General features: G+C 39.8%; 1 protein-coding gene across 1 annotated transcript in view; it reads right to left on the reverse strand.

Moving 5' to 3' along the window:
- SLC17A6 (solute carrier family 17 member 6) overlaps window positions 1-19639 on the reverse strand; it is a 34348-nt gene extending 14709 nt beyond the window's left edge. The window contains exons 1-3 of the mRNA XM_033006928.2: window positions 19027-19639; window positions 15717-15969; window positions 14530-14648 (exon numbers count right to left, since the gene is read on the reverse strand). Coding sequence (XP_032862819.2) covers window positions 14530-14648; window positions 15717-15969; window positions 19027-19112 — 458 coding nt within the window. The 5' untranslated portion in view covers window positions 19113-19639. The remainder of the gene's footprint in view (window positions 1-14529; window positions 14649-15716; window positions 15970-19026) is intronic.
- Window positions 19640-22594: the final 2955 nt, after the last annotated feature.

Consider the following 22594-nt stretch of genomic DNA (forward strand, 5'->3'; position numbering starts at 1 on the left):
TATTTAGCTAAACACCTAATACAGCAATATGGTGTTCAGTTTGTGATTGTCCATAGACTTGCTTCAGCAGATTCTTAGCTAGTGTGAATCAGTGCAACTCTTCTTAAATCACTGTTCCTGTTAAAATGATGCTAAGATAAGTATTGAAAAATGCCATCTCTTTATAAGGATGAGATTTACAAAATTATTATAGTAGGTAACTGTTTCTTCACGGAAATCTACTCTACTTTTACTTTTTCAATTCTGTATCTGAAAACAGCTTTTGTTTGCCACAACTGAAAGCTGTGGTTCCCAGAATTGCCTTTGTTCTCATGTTCACTAAAGAGAAGCTGTTTCCTTGAGTCTGTTCCTTCTAGAAGAGAAAGGAAAATGTAATTTAAAGAATGATCAGACATGCATCTTCCAAATTAAAATCTTGCCTGTATTTAGACACACAGGTACCAGTAAATATTTAATTACATTGAGGAGGAGGTGATGAAATATTTCCACAATGTCACTTACAAGTCAATTCTCCCTCAGAACTATGCCTTATAGGAGCAGCCTTTTCAAACATAGATCAATTTTTCCCCAAAAAAATCTATTGATTTAAGTGTAGAATATATTAGAGTTAAATTATGATTTCTGCAGGAAATGGCTCTTTTATTCTTTTTCTTGAATGCATATTAAGAGCAGCACCATGAATTTAGTGCATGGCTATTTTAGTGAGTTAGTTTCCTCTATAATTCTTAGACAAGAGCAAATACATCTTCCTTTATTTGCTTTGCATCTCTCAATGGACATTCATAAATATAATCAGTATTTCTCCTTCGTGATTTTTTGTTTTGTTACATTTATTTCACCTCCATAAATAATAAATTCTTATTCCTAACAGGGTATTGTGATATAGTCCTGGGTTTTGTCCAAACTTACTGTTTTATTGTTTAAATATCTCAGCTAAATACATTTATTATGGTTTAGATCAAAGAAGAATGATTTTGAGCTACAATAAATCTAAATAAATTTGAATACTGCTCACATTTGAATTTATTTAATTGGGAAATGGAACATTCTGATTGTTCCTAAGGCATTTCTAAGGTGTTTTACTGACCCACACATCAAACTCCAAAATCACATCATTCTTTTTTTGTGCTTACATTTTTGTTGTTTATGAAGCTAGTGATTTTAAGATCTGTTATGTTTCATTTCTATTTCTCAAATAATTCTCATTTGCTCAATTTTGCTACAATTTTAACTCCAGCAATCAGTTAGAAACCATGTTTCCATGACAAATTGACAGTATGTGAGGTTCCATAGTTGTATTTATTGCAATTGAAGATGGATTATGTTCATTCTTAGACAGACATGGTTCCTTATTTAAAATAAGACTTTCAGCCTGTTTAGGAGTGTTCATTCCTATCCCACATCCCACTGTATTTTTTATATATGTATCTGCTTGTCCTCTTGATATTCCGATATCACCTTGAATGGATAGGTGGGGCTTTTATGGGTTACACAGTCTTAAAGCTGCCATGCCCTGTTGTGCATTTCTGCAGTCATGCTTTCTAGAGTGGCATGGGCTCTCAGGGAAGGATTTATACCTCTAGCACAAACGCCACTGAGGTTCATGTCATTTACAGAGTGAGCCAAACCTTGATGTGTGGTGTCCCTTGAGCTGAGCTCAACCTAAGAAATCCATGCAACTGTGCTGTTGAATTTTCATTCAGAGGTATCCCTGAGCATCCATTTCATGTTGGGCATACTCCAAACCCCACAAAACATATTTAATGCCATGGCACAGATGAAGACCTTTAGCAGATTGGAGGTAAACTCTGGGAAAACTACAGTATGCCACAGAGACAGAGCTGGAAAGGCCACTGACATTGCCATCATTCTTGGCCCTGGCATTAGGAGAGAATTAAAATGCCCTGACATGCCTTCAGCAGCCTCTAGACTTGGGAGAAAATTCCTTTCTGGCCCAAAATCAGCAAATGTGTAACTATATGTAGAAGAAAATCACCATATGCAGAAGAAAACAAATTAATAAATACAGTAGCAGTATATCAATAGGAGGAAAAAAAGGTAAATCCTGTCCTCATAAGTGACCAGAAGAAGCCCTGAAACAAAGAATTATGTTTTGCTTATCTGTTTCTATTTCTAGACCCAGTAGACTCAATCCCAAAAGACAGAATCTGACACTGATCCTCAGTCTTTTACTGACATTGGCATTATATGAAGGTCATGAGCTGTGACTTAGTCCTCCTGTAATACAAGTAGTAATAATAACAAAATCATATTTGACTAAGAGACGTTTGGGATGAGAGCAGAGGAAGGAAATTACTCTGACAATTCAGGAAAAATGCTTAGAATGGAATGAGGTTGCAGAGGGAATTAATCTTTTTGGGTTTCAAGCCAGTTGGCTCATTTTTCTCTTTGGGGACAAACTAAAGAGAAAGAAATGTATTTATTTTCGTTTCTGGATTTCTAATCTCTGCATCGTGCAGCCCCGCTATTCTCATCTACCTTTTCCAGGCAATTCATATTACATGAGCACTCTGCTTGGAAGCGTGTTATAGATATTGTTACTCTGATGGAAGAAGTGCCAGCTCAGAAAGGGAGCTGAGAACAGTGGGAGCACAGATGCATACCAAATGCTGAATGCCAGATGGATGACATATAGGGTTACATATATGATATCTGAAAGTAAGGGGTCCTGGTTGGAAGCACCCTTTTAACCTGGTGACTGGGAGTGAAAATTGCTACGATGACTCCATAAAGCTAAAATTCCTTTCATATGTGTATGGGGAGGAGCCAATTCCTCAGCTGTCTGAATCCTGTGTATTTCTATTCCTATTTCTGCTATTTTTTTATATAACTGACAATTTCCCCAATTAGCTATGTCCCTATTTTCTAAGTGGTTCAACTTTGTGAAAATTAAATTGTTATGGAAACCAAATAATATATAGCTGTTCTAAAGTATATGAAGTACCTTAACTAAAGTTTTTCCTTTAAAATAATAAAAATCAAAGAGTAACTCTGTATGTTCAAACCAGCATTTTAAAATATTTATTTAAAGAAGAAATGAGTGTAGATTTAAGATTCTTAAATATGTGTTGTATCAATGAATTATGAATGCCATTTCATTAAAATCCAAAATAATTAAGTAATAGTGTTTGTCACTGGCAACTACAAAACAAGATTGCAAATGTTTTAATGGATTTACATTGAAAACTATGAAGCTATAGAAGGTTTCACCTCACTCTTCATGATAACCTAAAGAATTTTCCAATGGCTTCTAGAGAAAGTTCACTCAGGACTGTAACTGAATAGTTTTCACCTCCAAAAAGCTACTGATCATCATTTCATGAAAGACTTATATATGGAATAGGTTGGTTATTTTATTAGTTTTCTAGGGAGTCATGCGTGAGATGTGTGAAAGCATTTCACACTGCTACAGTAAATTAAATCAAAATATGATAAGGTGGTTTATTCTGACTGTAAACAGGAACCAATGAAAAATGTCACCCATGTTCTTTTCTGAGACAGACAACCTATATACTTCACAATTTTACAGTAATACTGATCATATAATAAAAGACATTATTTTCATTGGGTAACGTATCTGTCTTGAACAAATACTTTGTTTGTAAACAGTGATAAAAGTTGTTTCATAGTTTTAGATGAGAGTCCTCTGTTAGGTAAGGATGGAAACTAAAGAGGACTGAAAACATGAGTTTTCCGTGCAAAGTTTTCCCAATTTAGTCTAAAGATGAGATGAAAATTCTGTCATTAAAAAAAAAAAATAAATTTAGTTGGATTCAAGTTGATGATCTGGTTATTGCCATTCCTTTTCCTTACTGAAAACACATAAAATATATAACAAAGACTTTTTTTCTCAAACAAATCAAAAATAAACTGGGTCTTGACTATCTTTTGGTGTTCTTTCTTGAACATTGCTTGTTTGGGAGAGTCCTAGAGCAGCAGCAGGTCTGAGCAGCTGAATATGTATAGCACAAAATGACTATTTAGACTATTCTGTCAACTCAAGTTTTCTAAAATTTATTATATTTTACTCTGACTCTACCTACTATCATTCATCCTTGACACATCTCCTCCTGCAAAAGGCCAACAGCAAATTATGTTATATTTTTAGACAACCCAAAGAATTTATTGTCTGAGAGGAACTGCAAGGCTGAATGCTGCGTTAAATGCTTAATTTTTTGATTAAGACATAATGTCTAGTGAGAAACCGTACAGGAGCTAGCTGGAATGCCTGTAGGCATGCAGCAGTTTTCCAGAATTCTTCCTCCTGCAAATGTTGCTAGCAATGACAACTGGTGACCATCCTTTTTAACTTATTTTTTTTTCTGAGTTGTGCAGTGACTGAATATATAGAAATTTCAGGGGTGTAGCTGCCAGTTAATACTTCCCTTCTTACCAAGTGTATCTATACCCATCTCAGGTGTGATGAGGACCTTCTAAGACTTTGATGCAGAACATGAACATTTTAACAAGCTGAATTTGCTGTAATTTGATGTGCCAGCTTTGAAGATAAATAAATCTTAAAATATTCACAAGTCTTTTAGCAAAATGGACCATACAAGAACTGTATCAAACACCAGAGTAAAATGCTGTACAGAGATGAGGTCAATGTGTATCAGTAACACAAAGTCCCTTCAGTCTTCTGCCTTCTCCAAGCCCCACTAATGCCACTGGCTCATACAGGTTAAACCAAGACCCTGAATAGTTTTCAGACTGTGCCTTCCATTGCCTCTTCACAGACCTATTTTTGATATGTCAGTGTGTATTTTATGGAAAACTTGGGCACTGTTGGATGACAGTATCATTGCAATTGATGATGAATGTAAAAGACTCCTGGGTCATTAAATTCTGATTGTTGCTCTTACCAGCAAGTGCATTACCAGATCAGGTTCCATTTCAGAAGTGATTAGAATTTGCCCTACTTATTTTGGAGGCCTTTCCAGCTTGTTACAGCCCACATCCAGTAGATATCTTGTACAGGTGCTGTTTTATTGTAGCTATTTTAATCTCTGCAGTTTACCCCAACAGCAATCCTATCTTCTTTCTTTTTCATCACTAAGCAAGCCGGGCCCTCTTTACCTCATCTTTTTTATTCTTCATTCACTTGATCACCCTAACAACCGTCTCTCTGTCCTGTTTGAATTCAGCTGGGGAATCTCTCAAACCTGTGGTTTCATTTTACAGCTCATTATATCCATATATGTCTAGATAAAACTCTGACTCATTCCTTCTGGCTCATTAGCTTTTGGATGGCTTGCTCATTAAATATGTAATCTGCTAGATCATGTTTCAAACTAAGACTATCTCATTCAAATTACCTTACCAAGTTCCAGGGCTTAGTCTGTGATTGAACCATCTCTGTTGATTTAGAGATAGTTAGTACACTTATCAGAGAAGTCATCTGTGGTTTCATCTGTAAAATGTTTTGTGGAGCTGGTTGGAAAAATAACTGCTATGTGATGGACTCAAAAGCTACATCTGTACTGCTTTGTGGAGTGTTTTCTGATATATGGGCCACATGTTGCAGCTGACTGTAGCTGGACTCTTCAGAGTAAATGCTGATTCCTTCAGAGAAAAGTGACTGTGACGTTAGTGGTTTTATGCAACCAGCCCAAACAGCATTTTGTTGCATGAAATCCCCTGTATATATTTTATTAAGATGAAATATCAAAGCAGGTAGAGGTGATTAAGGATACCTGTTGGATAGAGTGCTTCTTAGCTATATCTGAACAAGCAGAACCAAATTCTGAAATTTTTATATTTAGTCCTGAAATAACTCATCAAGGATAAATGTAGTTCTCTGTATTTAATATCTTGAGAATCACTGCCATTCTATATCCAAATAGTTCCAAAAGTCCGTATCTGTCAACTGAGAGTTATACAGGTACTTCTCAATAACAGAGAAAATAATATTTTAACCTATAATGTTCTTGCTTTGGGGTTGCTTTGAAGGTAAAAATTTAATGCCATAAATGGTAGTTTATTTGCTTCTGATTTATGTAAATGTAAACAGTGCTTTTGCTGACTCTGAAAAGGTCATTTTTCCTTGGTACTATAGTATGACGAGTTTTTGCATTTTTTCAGCTGTTCTTCGGTGCATCAGTGGTCACCTCCTTGACTGCAAACTGTGAGTAGGTGCTCATTTGGAATATTCACATTATCTATACTGATGTTCATTAAGTGTATACTTATCATGTCACTTGTTCATATTTGTAACCTAAACATTCCTGATAATATTTCTCTTACTCTAGCTGTATTTTCAGTCCATAATCATGCTGGTTACCCTTCTTCGGACAACTTCTATTTATATTTATGTATTTGAAATAGGCTGAGTGAAAATGAACCCAGTACGGGGAGACACTGTTTAGCTATTCTGTGACATATATCATCATTCTGACTTTTTTCTGGTATAGACTAATTTCCTGATGACTCTGTTGACCCCTCTACTGTAGACATATTCCAGTGAAATGCTCACCCTGACAGTTTATGGCTTCATAAATGATAAGCAGAATGTAGTGTTTTTTCCTGAATCGGGCCTTTAATTTGCATAAAATGACATAGAGCTAACAAAACTGGGATTATGCCATGTATATTAGACTGGTTGATGAACTCAGCTGCCCAGCAAAACAGATAGAATAAGCTACCTTTAACATTAGAGAGGAACACTTATTCCCAAGTGCCAGTCTTAGGTTGAGCGTGCTTCATGAGAGAATCACTTAAAACCGGTCCTCTTTAATAATAGTCTGTGGCCAGAAGCTGTAGTATAGCAGCTTTGTTTGGCTTTTTAAAAATGTGATAAAACAGGTTATTTTCATTCATATGTGTACAAGGGAGGACGGGGGTGTGTGTGTCTCTGTGCCCTTCATACTAAATCCTATTATAAACCCTTCATGAAGCATTAATATGTAAAAGCCGACCTCCCGCCATCTAATCTAGTATAATAAGGGCTTGGATACATTATTAATTTTTGTCACACATCTGAGGCCCCCTTTTATCAACCAAAACCCCCATCCAAATCCCTTGTTGCTTCATTAAATTGTGAAAACAGCTTCATCATTCATGACAGAAAAATGGAAGGACCCTGAGCCATATGGCAGAGGGAGCAGTGGTACCAGCCACCCGTAGATGTTTCCCCAGGCCCCTTCTTGCAGTGACTGGTGCTGACAAGGCCCTTTGGTGTGGTAGGGTGGCAAAATCATCTTGGGTTTTTTGTGTAATATTGGCTTCTTTGCCTGGAAACAGGCGAACCAACACCTGGGATCAGAGCCCAGCCTAAACTGCAGGATTTTTAACTGAACATGAAAGGTGGGTATGGCAAGTAAAACTTCAGGGGTTCTCTCATATAGTGCAAGGTCAGTTTATGTCTTCAGAAGTTGGCTCTTGTCTAACCATCCACAAATCCCCTGGTCATGCTGTGAATTATACATTGTTTGCAAATCATAAAAGCACACAATATGTCTACCTGCTGAAGGGGAGTGAACAATTTCTCTTTTTAAAACAAAAAAAATTTAGACATGTACAATTATAGGAAATCTTTGTATTTGTATTTCTAAACGAATATTTACTTTGCATTTTTTATGCTTGTGGTCATTAGGGCTGAGTTAGGGAGAAATATTTTGATTTCAGTGATACACTAATGACACAGTTTCAGTGAAAATCTTTAGGGCTCTGAGATGAGATGCACCAGCATACAATTGTCTGAAATATCATTCAATTTATTCATGCAAATAATCCTATCGGATTACTTGCTGGGAAGAAGGATTTAGCCCTTAATAACAAGATGAATGGCACTTTAAAAACAAAGATAAATTTGAAGTGAAAGGTTGATTTATATATTTTCATTCAGGTTAGACTGTGACAATGATGAAGAGTTCAACATAGGTGAGAGATAATTTCATTGTAGAGAAATTTAGTATAGTTATGTAGTAGTGATTCTTAATGTGCACAGTGCCAGTATTTGTTGTTTAACAGATAATGAGAAGTAGACGTCATTATCATAGAATTATATGGTGACTTTAATTTTTTAAAAATTCTCATTCTATTCTGCCCTTTGTTTTTCTTTGTGTAAGAAATTTCTAATATTTGAGTATACACGAATGAGCTAAAAGAGTCACTCAGCTTTGTTTTACCAAAAAAAAGTCTGTGATCATCGCAGATGTATTTTTGAAACATTACGTAGCATGTACAGTCACAACCTGCATTTCTATTTTAAATATATAACTACAAACTTGGGATTTAATTCTCTATCCTGTGTAATCTAACACAGACCCATTATTTCAGAGAATCTTTCCTCATTTACAGTAAGTATTCGAACTGTTCACTTAGGAAATCAGTGAGGAAATACTGGCACAGTAGTTTGGTAATACTTTTAATAGGGCAAGCAGTTTATTATAGATTTTCAGTGTGTTTTTTTATTAATTTTTAAAGAGTGTATCAGAAGTTAAAATATAATGATATTTAAATTGTCCTGAGATCAGGTGGTAAAAACCAGTACAGTTTCACACCTTTCCATATACGTGTGACAGCACAGCAGGTAGTTTATTCACAGACAGCTGCAGCTTTGCAATAGCATGAATGTGGCATAAGAAATATTAATTTAAATGAAATCACTACATTTCTAGATTAAAAACAAAACAAGTGCTTAATTTTAAGGCCATCTAGCCTGACATTTGTTATGGTATTAACCTTTATGTTTCACTTGATTATCCCTTATATTTTGCTTAATTATCCCTGCACTGAAAACATTTTAAAATAGCTAAAATATAACTTCCAATATAGGAATTTAACACCCAAAGAAGAAGAATCTAGTATATAATTTCTCTGGTTGGATCAGTGATGGCTAGTCATTATTGTTAAAATTCACGCTTTTTTCATTTATATGGCTGCCATTTTCTGATTCTTGTTATGTCTTTCCATGGGACTAAAGCACACACTTATACCCAACAATTTTTTCCAGTGGAGTTACATGCATACTTGAAATCAGATTACCTTTTTTTTATATACTGATATCCTGAATACATAGTTCTTGCTATTACTGTCACTATGTGACTTTATATACTATCATCTTTTAAGTAGTTAAAGATCTCTAAATCAATCTCTAATTTTTTGACATGCATATTAATATGCATGTACCCAAATTACCCACAACTGTCCAAGGTCAGTGTCATTGACCTAAATACTGAAGAGAGAAGTTATTTCTCAGCATCAATACACTCACTACACTAAATACAGAGAAATAAATACCCCCTGATTACATTGACTTCCTTATTAGAGCATCATGTTGGAAGCTCATGATAGGTTTCTAGTCAGCATGGCTTGAGATCTCACTCAGCGTGACTGCTTTCCAGGGCAATTCCCTACTCCCTGATGTTACTTTGCACTTGAATGGCATATATATTGAACAGAATTCAGTTTACCAAATGGTGTTTCATATATCATCTGATTGTCTGGTCCTTTTTCTACGCACAAGTTTATCAGCATTTATACATATTCCTGAAATGGCTGATGGAATGTGAAGGTCGCAGTAGATTTTGTTTAAGGACTATTCAGCAGTGTCATAACAGTATCTAAATCTTTGAAAGGTTCATAAACACTAGCAGGTTAATCATCACTCTCCCAGTGTGATAAATATCACTAGTCCTGTTACAGGCACACATTTGGTTGTGCAAAACACAAAAATAAGGGCTTTTATCACACCACGTGATGACTCAGGCAAATACCCCCAAGTAGGCCGGGGTCCCTGTACAGTATGTAGGCAGAGATACGCGTATTCTGGGAATGATACAATACACCTGAGGTTTGAAGTGCTTATTAACTCACTCAGTTAAACAGGACAAAACTTTCTGGAGGAGCTCAAAGTCAAGAAAAACTGCACCAGTTTCAAGTTTGCTATTTTCAAAACATTAGAACAGCAAAATCTGTTTATGATATAGTTGTTAAGATACTACAAAAAAAGGTAATTATTAAATGACATTTCTGATTTCATATCAGAATATTGCATTCTTTGCATTATTTCAGAACATTTAAACATCTTGGTCATTGATGTTTAAATGCATTCCATTTAAATCAAAATTTGAATCATAGAGTTGATGAATCACCAAACTACTAATTTATTTTTCTTTCTTTTAATAAAATTTCAGTCACTGAGAATTATAATTGTTTTTTAAAATTTGTAAAGGTAGATGAATTCTGATTAGCCCTAGCAAAAGTTCTTTTCATGGACTAAGAATAAGTTAAGACTAGGTGAGCTTGGAGGACTGTCAGTATTGCATATTCTTTCTGTTCACATTGCATCGTAATCATATAATGACAACCCCTCTGGTGGGAGCTGCTGTAATACTGATATTAAAACCTGTAGTTTAAAAGCATTCAAATGAGATTTATGTGCTTTTAAATGGCATTAACTGCCATTATGAGTAAGAGCTCAGTTGATTAAATAATGTGGATACATGATATTAGGGCATCACACTAGAATTGTCATGTTTTATTCTATTTTTCAAGGAAAAATACTTTTAAGCAATGCAAAAGCAACTCAGTTCATTCCTCCTAAAAGCCCTGCTCCCACTAGTCAAAATCCACTGTGATTTAGTGAAAAACAGCACCACATCCCCAACAATCTAAAAAAAAAAAAAGTCTCACTATTCACTTTTTGGTGCGAAAGCTTTGCCATTACTAATCAGGAAGGGTTGTAACCAATAAACATTTATATTATTTTGGATTTGTCTCTGGAATCTGCTTGTCTGTTCTTATGCCTACAGTCTCAAAAGCTCTGATTCATAACCAATTTTCTCTCGATAAAGATAGTTACATAAACATCTCTGCAGGGACCATGAATCCTACTCCCAGTGTACTGCAGCCCAGGGATAAGGGCACTTTTTTAGTGTAAGGCTGTACGGATGTTCCAATAGAAGTAACCTGGATTACTTGCAAACCTGTATGTCCATGTGACAAGGTGCCTTCTCTAAACTATTAGAGCCTGCTCAATACTCTGCTATCATCATGTCATGCTTAATTGATGGCAAGGTTAATTGTTCATTGCTCATGGAAAACTTAACCCTGAGATAAGGTATAACTGTAATAAACCCTACCCAGGGGACTCCGCATTGCACTTCCTTTGTTCCTCCGGTCTGCTGTGGTTGGTGGTACAGTGGTTTTGTACCAGCATCTTCCAGAGGATCCTCCTCTGGGAGAAGAGATCTCCAGCCTCTTGTGGTAAAAGAGAATCCTCTTCTATGTTCAAACACTACTCAAGGGATGCAAGTTTAAAGCTTCACTGACTGAAAATGAGGGGGCACCTGAGACTCAATCCGTGTCTTTTGAAAAATTATATTGACCTAAACTCTACTGAAGGTTCTCTGTTCCTATGGAAGGGAACAGGGGTTTAAAGTGTTCAGGAGCACTGACCTTTGTAACATACTATGCTGACTTCTATTGCCCACCTAAGGTAAGTACTTGGGAGATGTGTTGTTTCTGAATATTCTCTGGAATTTTCAAACATGGCTTTGTTTGACCTTTGTTTGATACTACAGCAGCATAAATGCACCTTTTAAGTAAAGCATTTTTCTTAGTGTTGGGCTGAAAATGTTTTATAGCAGAAAATTCTTAGTGATGCAATATGAGATAAATTGAGACCCAAGGTATCAAGAGCAAATTCTCGAGAAACTCCATTTACTACTTATAAATCTGTAAATTGCTAAATCTGATCTATCAGAAGTAATGGGGAGCTGGTGTGCATGACAAGATCAGTGGGTCAAGGCAAAACAGAATAAGCATGCAGTAGCAACCTCGGGTTCTACAATTAGGAAAGGATCTCAATAAAATGTTACTCATTGACAGACTCAGTTGAAGAAAATATATTAGAGAGTTCAGAGCTCAGGGCTGCTAATTCTTGATTGGCAGTCAGCATTTTAAAACAGAGGCAGAATCAAAATAAAGGGTTTCAGCCCAGCTTGAAATTAATGTATTGTGTGTAGAAAGGTTTTCTTGATACCACAGGAGGGTCATTTCTTCCATGTGTTATACCTTAGAGAAACTTGCAAATTATGTCAACCGAATCTCTATAATTGGTTGCTAGACTGAATCTTAATGCCAAGCAAACTCAGTGCCATATACTCAGCAACTCCCTGCCAATAATAAATTAAGCTCACAAAGCACACTTAACCCCCCTTCCCAGTTTTCTTCCTTGACACACTGAGCAGTTGGGAGTCAGTTTTTCATTCGTGCTGTATTTCCCATGTAATCATTATCTCCTTTCTTTCCAGGGAATGAATCTCTTGAAACCTCCTTTTTTCTTGAGCTCAAGACTGAGTTTCTCACAAATCACCTTGAATTTGGTGACGCTATTCTAGAGTCCATTATTTTTTATGTAGAACACATATGAACTTCCTTGTTCTGAATCAGTTCAGACTTGCTCTGAATGGAAAGGAAACCATTGATGCCACGGAAATATTCAGTGAGGTTTGTGAAAAAAAAAAAAAATATTACTTGGATGTCATCTACCACACTGTGAAGGGACCAGTTGTGGCTCTATCACAAGACATGTAAATCAGCAGGTACTTTTATAGTAGCTCATATTCTACTGGTGCTGTAGGCCTCTAGGCGTGCGTGCTCACTTGTCTGACTTTTTCTCATGCAGTTTCTTGGTCAGGGTATGAACATCAAGGCTTGCACCCAGTTTTGGGTGCCGCTTTCCCCTACAGTCATCCTGTTCATTTCAAGTTGAATGTGTGGATGCCAAAATCTCTTTGTAACATTCAGGAACTAACTTGTATTTTCACCTCTTCAGTACCTTGTTATTCCAATCACTACATCTAGCCACTCCACACTTCATTATCTGTCATTTTTATCTAGAAACTAAGTATAAATCACAGCCACTATTTGTATTTAACTATTTGCAATTACTGACATGTATGTCATAGCTAGTTCCTTAATTAAATCTGTCATTTACATAATCATTTGCCTTGTGTTGGAGTTGTCTCAGAGGCTTCCACAACAGTAATAACAAATCACTAATCTGTGAAAATTGCTGAGTTAAAATACACCCAGGTTAATAACTGGAACTAGTCTTCATTTACTGTTGTAAATGTAAATGTTTGTGAAGAGGAGGAAAATTTGATTCACATATGCCAGGTTGTGTGTTTCTACTACTGAGTTTTCTTGGGAATGTCCCTGCCATTGTCTTGCAAATCTTTGTTCTTTGCACCACTTTCAATCTGGATTGATTCAAGTTACTGATGTTGCTCAGGTGTATGAAGACAGCTTTTTTGATTCTCTGAGTCAAATTCTGCAGTCTCAACTCAAGCAAAATCCCAATTAATTCTGAGGAGTATAAATCCTGAGACTGTGTAAAAATGTAAAAATTCTCGAATGAGGAAGAAAAGGAATAGTCCTTTAACTGGCTATTAATTGTTATTTAAAAAAGCCTTTTACATTTCTGAACCATTATCAGAAAGATGACACTTGTAAACAGACAGGCAATGGATACCTCCAGTTTAATAAATGTTGTACTTAGTTTTATTTGCTTTGAAAGGGGGGTTATTAGGGTTATCTCAGTTACAGAGCATCTCTCCATTATTAAATACTCATTATTTTTAATGTAGGTCTCTGTCTGGAAGGTATTTACCTCGGAGAGAGCATTTTTGCTGTAGCTCCCCTCTCTTTTCTCCCTCTTTCTCCAACAAACACAAGTAAGCTTGCTCGCCAGGCAAAGCCTCTCTGCCCATCCAGTCCTACCTTTGATGTTGCACACTCCTGCGAAGAGTTAAAGGGATATATTGCTGATTTTAGTATCCATTTGCACTTAGTTTGTTACCGTTTTGAAGAGGGGCACTAGGACCTTGACTGCTTCTGCAAACGATGAGCCTATGTCATAAAGCATGGATGTGAAAGCCTCATGTGTCTTGAATACTCAGTGGATCTAATTAACAGGTAGAATCGCACCCTGGGTGCTTGAAAAATTGCCAGACACCATAGAAACGAGTCCTTAAGTCCCCGCACCATCTGCACTTTCTTTTCATTGTGGAAGTCTCATTGAAACATGTTTTTCGACCATTCTAAAATCATTTGTGCCTTAATCGAAAATTCCTGCTGATGGTTTTCCTTTTCATTAAAAGAAAAATCATAAAATTCTTCCGTTCAATCGTGGTAAAAAAACCTCTCAGGCTTTGATGAAATAACGAGTCTTTGAATTTACCTCTGAATACGGTTTGTGTGACTATCATTGCCACAACCTCCTGACATGACTCTTTAAACGAAGAAGCCAACCCAGAATAAACCCCCCGCCAGCCCAGAAGCCGCCCGGAGATGTGACCAGCGCATCCCCACACCCGCCTGGCTGCCTTTCATACAAGTGTTCCTTCCCTTTCCAACGAGGTTTCTTCCCTTCGGGGCCGGGGGCGATTTGTGGGGGGGCCGCGGCTAGAGCCGGGGGTCCTGCCCTCCCCCCCCCCCCCCCCCCCCCCCCCCCCCGCTCCCCCTCGGACAGGACCCTGGGGTTATTTCGGCCGTGGTTACCTGTTAGCTGCCAGCCGGGAGGAGATGTACCCGCCGGGGATTTGGGTGATTATGTATCCCCAGAAAAAAGAGCCATGGATCATGCCGACTGTTTCAGGATCCCAATTGAACTTCGCTTTCTTCCAATGCAAGGGATCGGGAGAGGAGGAGAGAAAGAGAAGAGGAAGGCTGTAATCGTGCCAGGTTAAAGCATTCGCCTGCAATAACTTCCGAGCGGGGAGGCGCGAGGGGGTTCTGACTCCGGGGGTGGCCCCAGCCCGGCGCCCCGGCCACACCAAATCTCATCGGAGCAATAAAAGGAGCCGGGAGGGTCAGGGCGGCTCAGGCGTGACCCCCGTGTGCCCCGAACCCCACGGCCGGGACAGCCCGGACCCGCGGGGACCCCCCGGCTTCTGCGGCACCGCCCCGGGCCCTGTCGGCAGCGCTCCTGGTAAAGTGTCTTCAGCCTAGCTTTCCCGTAGCAGAGTCTCAGGCACCGAAGCTTATAAAGAATGATTCAGGTGGGACAGCCGGAAAAAAAAAAAAAAAAAAGAAAATAAATAAATCCACCCCTGCGCGGGCAGGGAGGGGTGGAGGAGTCGCTGCCCTCCTGGCCGCGGCTTTGAGCACCTACATCTCGCATGTGAAAGGATTAAACTCGAGGGGATTGTTTGTCTCCGGACTCGTGTATTTAACACTCGTCTTTCTTCAGCATTCACCTCTTTCTCACTACGCTCTAACTCGCTTTGAAATGGGTCTTACCATTTAACGCCTTTTATCAACGCAAATTCTTTCACCCTGGTGTTTTCAAACATTCCTGCACAATCTCCCCGTCCCCGTTACACCACGGCGCAGCCGCTGGCAGGAGCTTATTCGACGCCCTCCTTCTCCTATCCCCGACATTTATTTTACGAGATATCTGCGTATTTCAACGTTGTGTGCAAAAGGAAAAAAAAATATCTGCCCGCAAATTAATACCGTAAATTGGCTTGGGGCTGGTAACGGGAAAAATAGGAAATAATCGGTAGGAATCGTTTCTCCTTCTAGAGCGGGGCTGCCGTCCTGCAGAGCGGGGCGGGGGGGCCGGAGCATCGCGGGCTGAGCGGGGAAATGTCGCCAAACTCCCAGCTGGGTGCTTGACCTGGACTGGGAGCTGGACTGGGAGCTGGACTGGGAGGGCATGGGATTTACGAGGGAAGGGTTCCCACCTCTTTAATAATTTTTCCTCCTCGGTGTATGGTGCTGTTATTGACCATATCCACGATGGCCACTCCCAAGTTACATCGGATCCCGAAGGAAATGCAGAATCCCAGTCCACTCATGATGGCAATGATGTACCTCCGGGGCAGCCCGAAGCAGGTACAGTCGCACAGCGGGGCTTTCTTCTCGGGCATTTCCACGGGCTTCCCATCTTCCGTCAGCTCGATGGTGTCCCCGGGTTTCTGCCTCTTCTCTAGGACTCTGCCCGACACAAGAAGGGAAAGTCAAGCCCTGGCCGCTCTCTCGCACAGCCACCTCGGGTAGCCGAAGCCTTAAATTCACCGCTCCCCCCGCCCCTTTGGCTGGCTTTGGATTCATTTGAGGATTTATTCCTTGTTTTCCATTCACCTTCAACTGTTCTTTAGCAATGACCTGTGGGAGTCACGATTAGTCATCCCCGACTCCCCCCGCCACCCGCCGCAGGAGCCCGGGGAGGAGCTCTAGCTGCGAACTGCTCATCTATCATTAAAGACTTCTGCTTAAATATGTAGGACGCATTAAGAAGACATCATCTGTAACCACTGCAGAGGCGCCATGTTGGGTAGCCCAAGAGGCAGAGTTTGGAAACCGAAACAGTCTTTTGGAGAAGGTTTTACTCCCGCCTCGCTGTATTAGAAACACCAAGGGAGGATGATCTTGGTGTGCATCTCTCTTCAGGTCTGGGAATAAAAGAAATATTAACAGAAAGGGAGGGGAGGGGGGCGATAGTGCTACTTATTTTAGCTTTGCAAAATGGCTGTCACACGCAGTGGAGGAAAACATGACCGTCTTTAGAGAGCTGGCATCTCCGGAGGAGGCTTTCCAGGAGATCTCATCTGCTCAGCTGCACGTTGTGAGCGTGTGATCTCTCAGCAGGTTTAACCTTCTCAGATCAGTTTTAAACTCGGTCTCGTTTCCCTCGCTCCCTTGTTTTCACATGAGAATCCTATCTCCTAGAAAACAATGTGCAGGAATCTGAAGGGGAATGGTAATTCGCAGCTATTTCGAATCAACAGAAAAATACCTAAAAAACCTGCTCTGCCGTCCACGAAAAGTGACTTAGAATATTTCGTTTTATTTCTTCTTTGGTGGAAAAACTTTAAAAATGCCGTGTTGGTCGTGGGAAAGACTGAGTTTATCGAGCAAGTGTCCCGTGCTGAATCTCTTAATCTTCTTTTGTAGTCACTGAGATATTTAAAAGACATTTAAACTAATTGCTTCTGTATTAGCTCCATCGTCTTGAGGAGACAATTTGTGATCATTTCCCGAGCCTCTGGACTCTCCTACGGCTGCCCTCACCCCTGTTCTAGGAGTGTTTCCTCAGATCAGAAATTCTCCTCGGAGGAGCGTCTCTTTGAGGTTAATTCATCCGGCTAATGGGGCAGTAACAATTAGCAGAATAAGTCTCAAAAGGTTCTCCGTCTTTTGGAGAAAATACAGGGATTTTCTCCGATAGTTATTCAGTGGAAATTCTCCCTTTTTTTCTTTGCTGGGAGAATTATTTCATTGCTGAAAGACCGCATCGTTAAGAAATGTCTTGAAGTTGTGAATAAAATAAACCACGGTGGTTTTATATTCAAAATTCGTTCGTGCGAATAAAGGCTACTGTAGAAGTGTTTTCTCCCTGGGTGGACTTCTTGTCTTCGGGAAGACACTAGAAATCAATGTGTAAGGGACAGGAAAACTATCTGAATTCTAAGAATCGGCAACAAAATACTTCAGTCCCGTGTGTTTAAAAAGATCAGTAAATCGCACGTTTGCTCATCAAGGGGGGAGTTTAAACGGAGTTTTGCTGGAAAAAACAAACACCGTTTCTCCATTATTCACTGTGTGACTATATAAAAAGCGGTAGACACGATCATTTTAGTTATACGTTGTAGAGTCTTTTAGGACTAAAAAAGAGGTTTATTTCCTTAATTATATTTTAAGCAGTCATTCTGGATTATCAATATTTCTTTTCCTATTTTCGACCATTGAAGATGACTTAAATATGACCAAAAGCTGTAGGATATTCACTGTGTTGTTGATGGTTTTGGTTTTACTTTTGGCTTTTCAAAATTGTACCCTTCCTACTAAAATGGAAATCTTAATTTTTGTCATTATCACTTCACTGATATGTCCCTTTCCTGAAAATGGCAGCAGAAGTTGTGACTCATGCTGTCGAACAGCCTTGTGCCTGTGCCCAACACTGCCGCATAGGTATGGAAAAAAGACTTTTACGTGACCTACCCTCAGCAGATAAATCCGCAGTTACCTTTAATCTATAATTCGGAAAAAAAAAAAAAAAAAAAAACAAACCAACCAAAAAAAAAAAAAACCCAAACAAAAAAACCCAACAAACACCAAAACCAAACAAAAAACCCACAAACAATCCAACAAAAAAACAACCCAAACCAACCAACGAAACAAACAAAAAAAACCACCCAAAACCAAACCTTTGGGGTAATTTCTAGCAGAGTGGACAATCGAAAATACATTGGAATTTCACAGACTATTCTCAAACGTCCTGGAGGTCACTAAAGTCTCCAGATTGGATGGAGCACGGTGTGTCAACTTTAGTGAATACACTTTTTAGGTATGCGAGAATTTGGGCTTCTTTATCTGTGTGTGCAGGGCTCGAAGGCGGTAGAAATGTTCTGTACACACAGAAACATATCGTTGAGTGATGCTTTTGAGTTTAGCAATTGCAGTTGTGTATTACTTATAAGACAAGTGGATGCTTCTCAAGGCAGATGGATAAATAATTAAACACATCCTTCTATATGTTTCAGCTTCAGGAGAAAAAAAAATCGTTCGGATATCAATTATTTATACATCTCCATGTTTATCTTCCTCTGATGACGGATTACACAAGGGAGAAGACTAATCGAAACTAGGAAAGATTATTATTATTATTTTTTAATGATTGGTAAGGGCAGGGGGAAAGGTCCTGTGACTGCATTGCAAAATTAACACAGAACAAAAAAACAGGGAGCTGCTTTCCCCTGATGATGATTTCAAGATGGGATCCTGTTTTCGTGGGTGAAAGATGGGGTAATATTTCGCTACATATTTACTGACACCATCTACGAATCAGATAGAGAAGTTACGAGGGTGCCATATTGAGAAGCTTCAGCACTAGTTTCCAGGATCCAGATTATATCAGCAGTATCTCAGCGGCTCCCAGCCCCTCCACCACTAACCTCTCCAAAACACTCGACTTCCTTCAGCAGCTGGCAGCTACGAAAAGCTTCCATTTTTTTCTAGGAAGTAGATTCCTGTAAGAAATCTCAGTCTTACCTGTAGAGTTGACCAAGCGATTTTCCAGCAAAATTCTTCAATCCTTCCTTGCCAGGGGTCAAAATCCTTTGTTTTACCGACTCCATTCCTGCAGGGGTGCTCGCTGGATTCTGCTCTGCTCTGGATAGGGCGCTGCTACGAGCAACGATGGTTCATATTGGTTTAATGTCTTAACTTTCCCCCCTCATTCAATGTCTAGCAGTGCACCTCCGGTGAAAGCGAGAGTGAGAGAAAAGCGTGCGCGCCTGTGTGTGTGTGAGAGAGGGAGAGACGGCGTGCGGAGCCGGGGGGGGAGAGGGCGAGGGAGCGCGCCTGTGTGCGGCAGCGAGCGCGGAGCCTGAGCGCTGCAGGCAGCCCCCGGGTTTCCCGGCAGCGCGGAGTTGCCGGGCACGGTCAGAAAGTCTTCTCGGCCTTGCAGGGTTCAGCGGCGGCGGGGGGAGGCAGTGCCATGCCTGGCTGGGAGGGGACGGAGATCCCCTTCGCGGGAGCGTTTCAGAGCGGTCTCGCTTTGGCGCTGGCGGCGGCCCCGGCTGTACCGCAGGCAGCCGCCAGGTACCCGCAGCCGCTGGCTCAATCCCTCGGACGGCGAGGAGCCCCTCCGCGCCCGCGCTGCCACCGCCCGCCCACCCGCGCAGCGCCGGCTCCCAGCGCGGCCGCGCAGGTCGCACCCCGAGGCGGCGGCGGAGGCGAGCGGCACCCTCAGGGCGCCTCCCCCCCCCACCACCTTCCTCCACACCCTTCAGCACCGCGGACAGCGCCGCGTCCCTTCAGCACCGCGGACAGCGCCGCGCCCACTCCGCGCCGCGGGGGCGGGCCGCGCTCCCGCCTCCCACCCGCGGCCGTGGGGCCCTCCGCCGCGCCAGCCGGGCCTCCCCGTGGCGGGTGGGGGGGATCGGGGCCACCTCGGCGCCGCGCCGAGGGGTTTGACGCACGTCGGGGCGAGCGTTGCGGATGCCTGCGCGCTGGCGGAGTGGAGAAGGGACACGGCCTTGGGGCGGTTAGTCGCTCTTCTGGGGAAACGGGGCATGAACTGCAGATAGGGCTGCTCTTGCTATAAATACATAACAGCTATTCCAAAGGTATATTTATCTCTCTACCCATATTTACTCAAACAGCTTATTGTATAGCATATTTGGCATCCATGGCGACTGCTTTCTCTTAAGCATTTAATATTTTCCATCTCTTTTGTGTCCTTTGCTTTCATGCCTCTGAGTAGGCCAGCATAACATTTTGACTTCATTTGTGCTATTTACAGCACTGGAATGAGCTGGGCACATTCTGAACAGACTAATTTTTCTTTCCAAAATCTAGTAGTAATTTTCTGACTTTAATCACTTTGTAGTAGATTGAAGATGCAAAATGTAGTATTTTATTCTAAGTCATAATTGTTATATTTCTCTTAGGCTTCATGTTAAAGTTTCTGTAGATTTGTTAATTTTTTAAAAAAATACTGATATGTAACATGCTCTAAACAAATCCTTCTAAAATTATTAAGCTCCTTCACTTGCCTATTTGGTGACAAAATGTAAACGGCATATTTTAGAAGTAAGATTCCCTGATGAAAACCTGTGTTGTATCTGCAATATCATAAAGGCAACTGCTCTTTGGATTTATACAAATATTTTTTTCTGATGTTGCCCTCTGGTGGAGGGTTAATGAAGTTTTACAGCAGCAAAGCACGTTTATACAAGAAAGATGAATTATTTTAATATTGAAATTCCCACAGTAACTAATCTTTCTGTAGAATTTCAATAATTCCTTTCAAAGTTGGAAAAGAACTACAAAGTACTAGAGTAGAAAATAAAATTACATGTAATTGAAATGTTGCTAATTAACATCATAACACAGAGCTGTTTTCTAAATCTTGGTAGGTACTGGCTGTGATTTCCAGCACAGGTTTTGGTGCAGCCTCTTCACTACCATTACACTGCCGAAAGGATTCTTCCCAGTCCACGCAAAGCTGCAGTTATATAAGCAAGTCTTACCCGTGTTTCATGGCTCCAGTGTGCCATTGCAGATGCTCAAAGGAAACCCGTATTAACAGATTTTTCTGTTGGGGCAGCAGGAACAGGGAATTGTTTAGTAGGGTTGAAATGGGATTGGATTCCGTAACGCAAGTCTTTCAGAAAAGTACTGAGCACTTTTATGAGCTGGAATTTGAGACTGTAAAGTGTTTTGTTTATTTGCACACTATGTTCAAGGAGCTCTGGCCTTTTTTTTAGAAAGCTCATCACTGGCATGTTTTTGATGCTATGGCTACTAAGTGGCAGCAGTAATTATTAGTAAAATAATAGCATTTGATAAGTAAATAGTGACTGATTTGGGAAAGATAAACAATTTATTATATCACTTGAAAATGAATTTGAGGGCTAGATGAGACATTCCTGTGTGTAGACTCTTGCTAGAGGAGAATTGGTTAATCCTTAATTGGATAAAATACACAAAATAGTGAACAACCCTGGTATAGTAAAATGCTATAATGACTAGGCTGCTGCTGCAGCCATCTGAAATAGAAATTTTATATCTATCGTATGCTATATCCAGATATTAGTGAGTCACATCCTGATCAAGCTCAGCTGTTTTCATTTCACATGAGGCACTAATAAGAGCAGTAGAAAGCTGACGTCATCAGTGTTATAAAATATGTACAAACTTGTCAACTTTTTAAAAACTATATTTTAGTTATTTAACCCTGGTAGAATAAGCCATTTATAGAAAAAACCACACATAGCATGAATATATGTCATCAAAATTGTTATCCGTAGAAATATCTATAATGAATACCTGTTGCAGACAGACAAACTACAAACAAAAAGCCTAATTCAAACTCCTGTGAAACCACTCACTATGAGTTCTTTCCACTGGTGTCAGTGGCAGGTGAAATAGGATGTTACACAGAAAATACTAGTCCAGATATGACTGCTAAATGTTCATGTATGGACCAGAAGAAAAGGCATTCGGTCAGAAGCCACACAGTAAAAAATACAGGTCTGAAAAAGCTCTAAGAATATCTGTGGGATGATACGGTATGATGCAGGATGCTGCAGATGTCTGCAGTTTTTCACATAGAGCAGAAAGCTTATTGTTTAATCCTGAAATCTTGTAATTATATGCAATTCTCTTCTCCTGATAAGTTTTTCTTTTGCTTTTGCTTGTGTGAAGGCTAAAGGATTGAGTCCTTACCTGCCCCTTTGTTTCTATAAATAGTTCCTTTTTACAAGTTTCTGACTGAGCTATTTCAACAAGTTAATTGAAAGAGATGAAGAATTACGGTTGTGGCTCTTAGCTCGGTTTTTCTTATTGCTATACATCTAATATCAAAATTTTCCACAATACACCTCAAAATAGTGTCTAAATATAGTATAATCCTTTTAGAGGACTACAAAGTAAACACAGCAATATACATTTGTCTTCTCTAAGTTTTAGTCTTGTTGAAGCAAATTACACCCTAAACTAAGGTTTCATCAGTGATGCATACCAGTGATTTAAAATAAGAACTATTTAAATTCAATTTTTGACCTTATCTTTGCTGCTGATACTCTGCAATATGGATTTGCTCTTTCCCAAG

The sequence above is a fragment of the Tyto alba genome, unplaced genomic scaffold, assembly GCF_018691265.1.
Source record: "Tyto alba isolate M040663 unplaced genomic scaffold, T.alba_DEE_v4.0 Super-Scaffold_8, whole genome shotgun sequence".
Taxonomy (NCBI): Eukaryota; Metazoa; Chordata; class Aves; order Strigiformes; family Tytonidae; genus Tyto; species Tyto alba.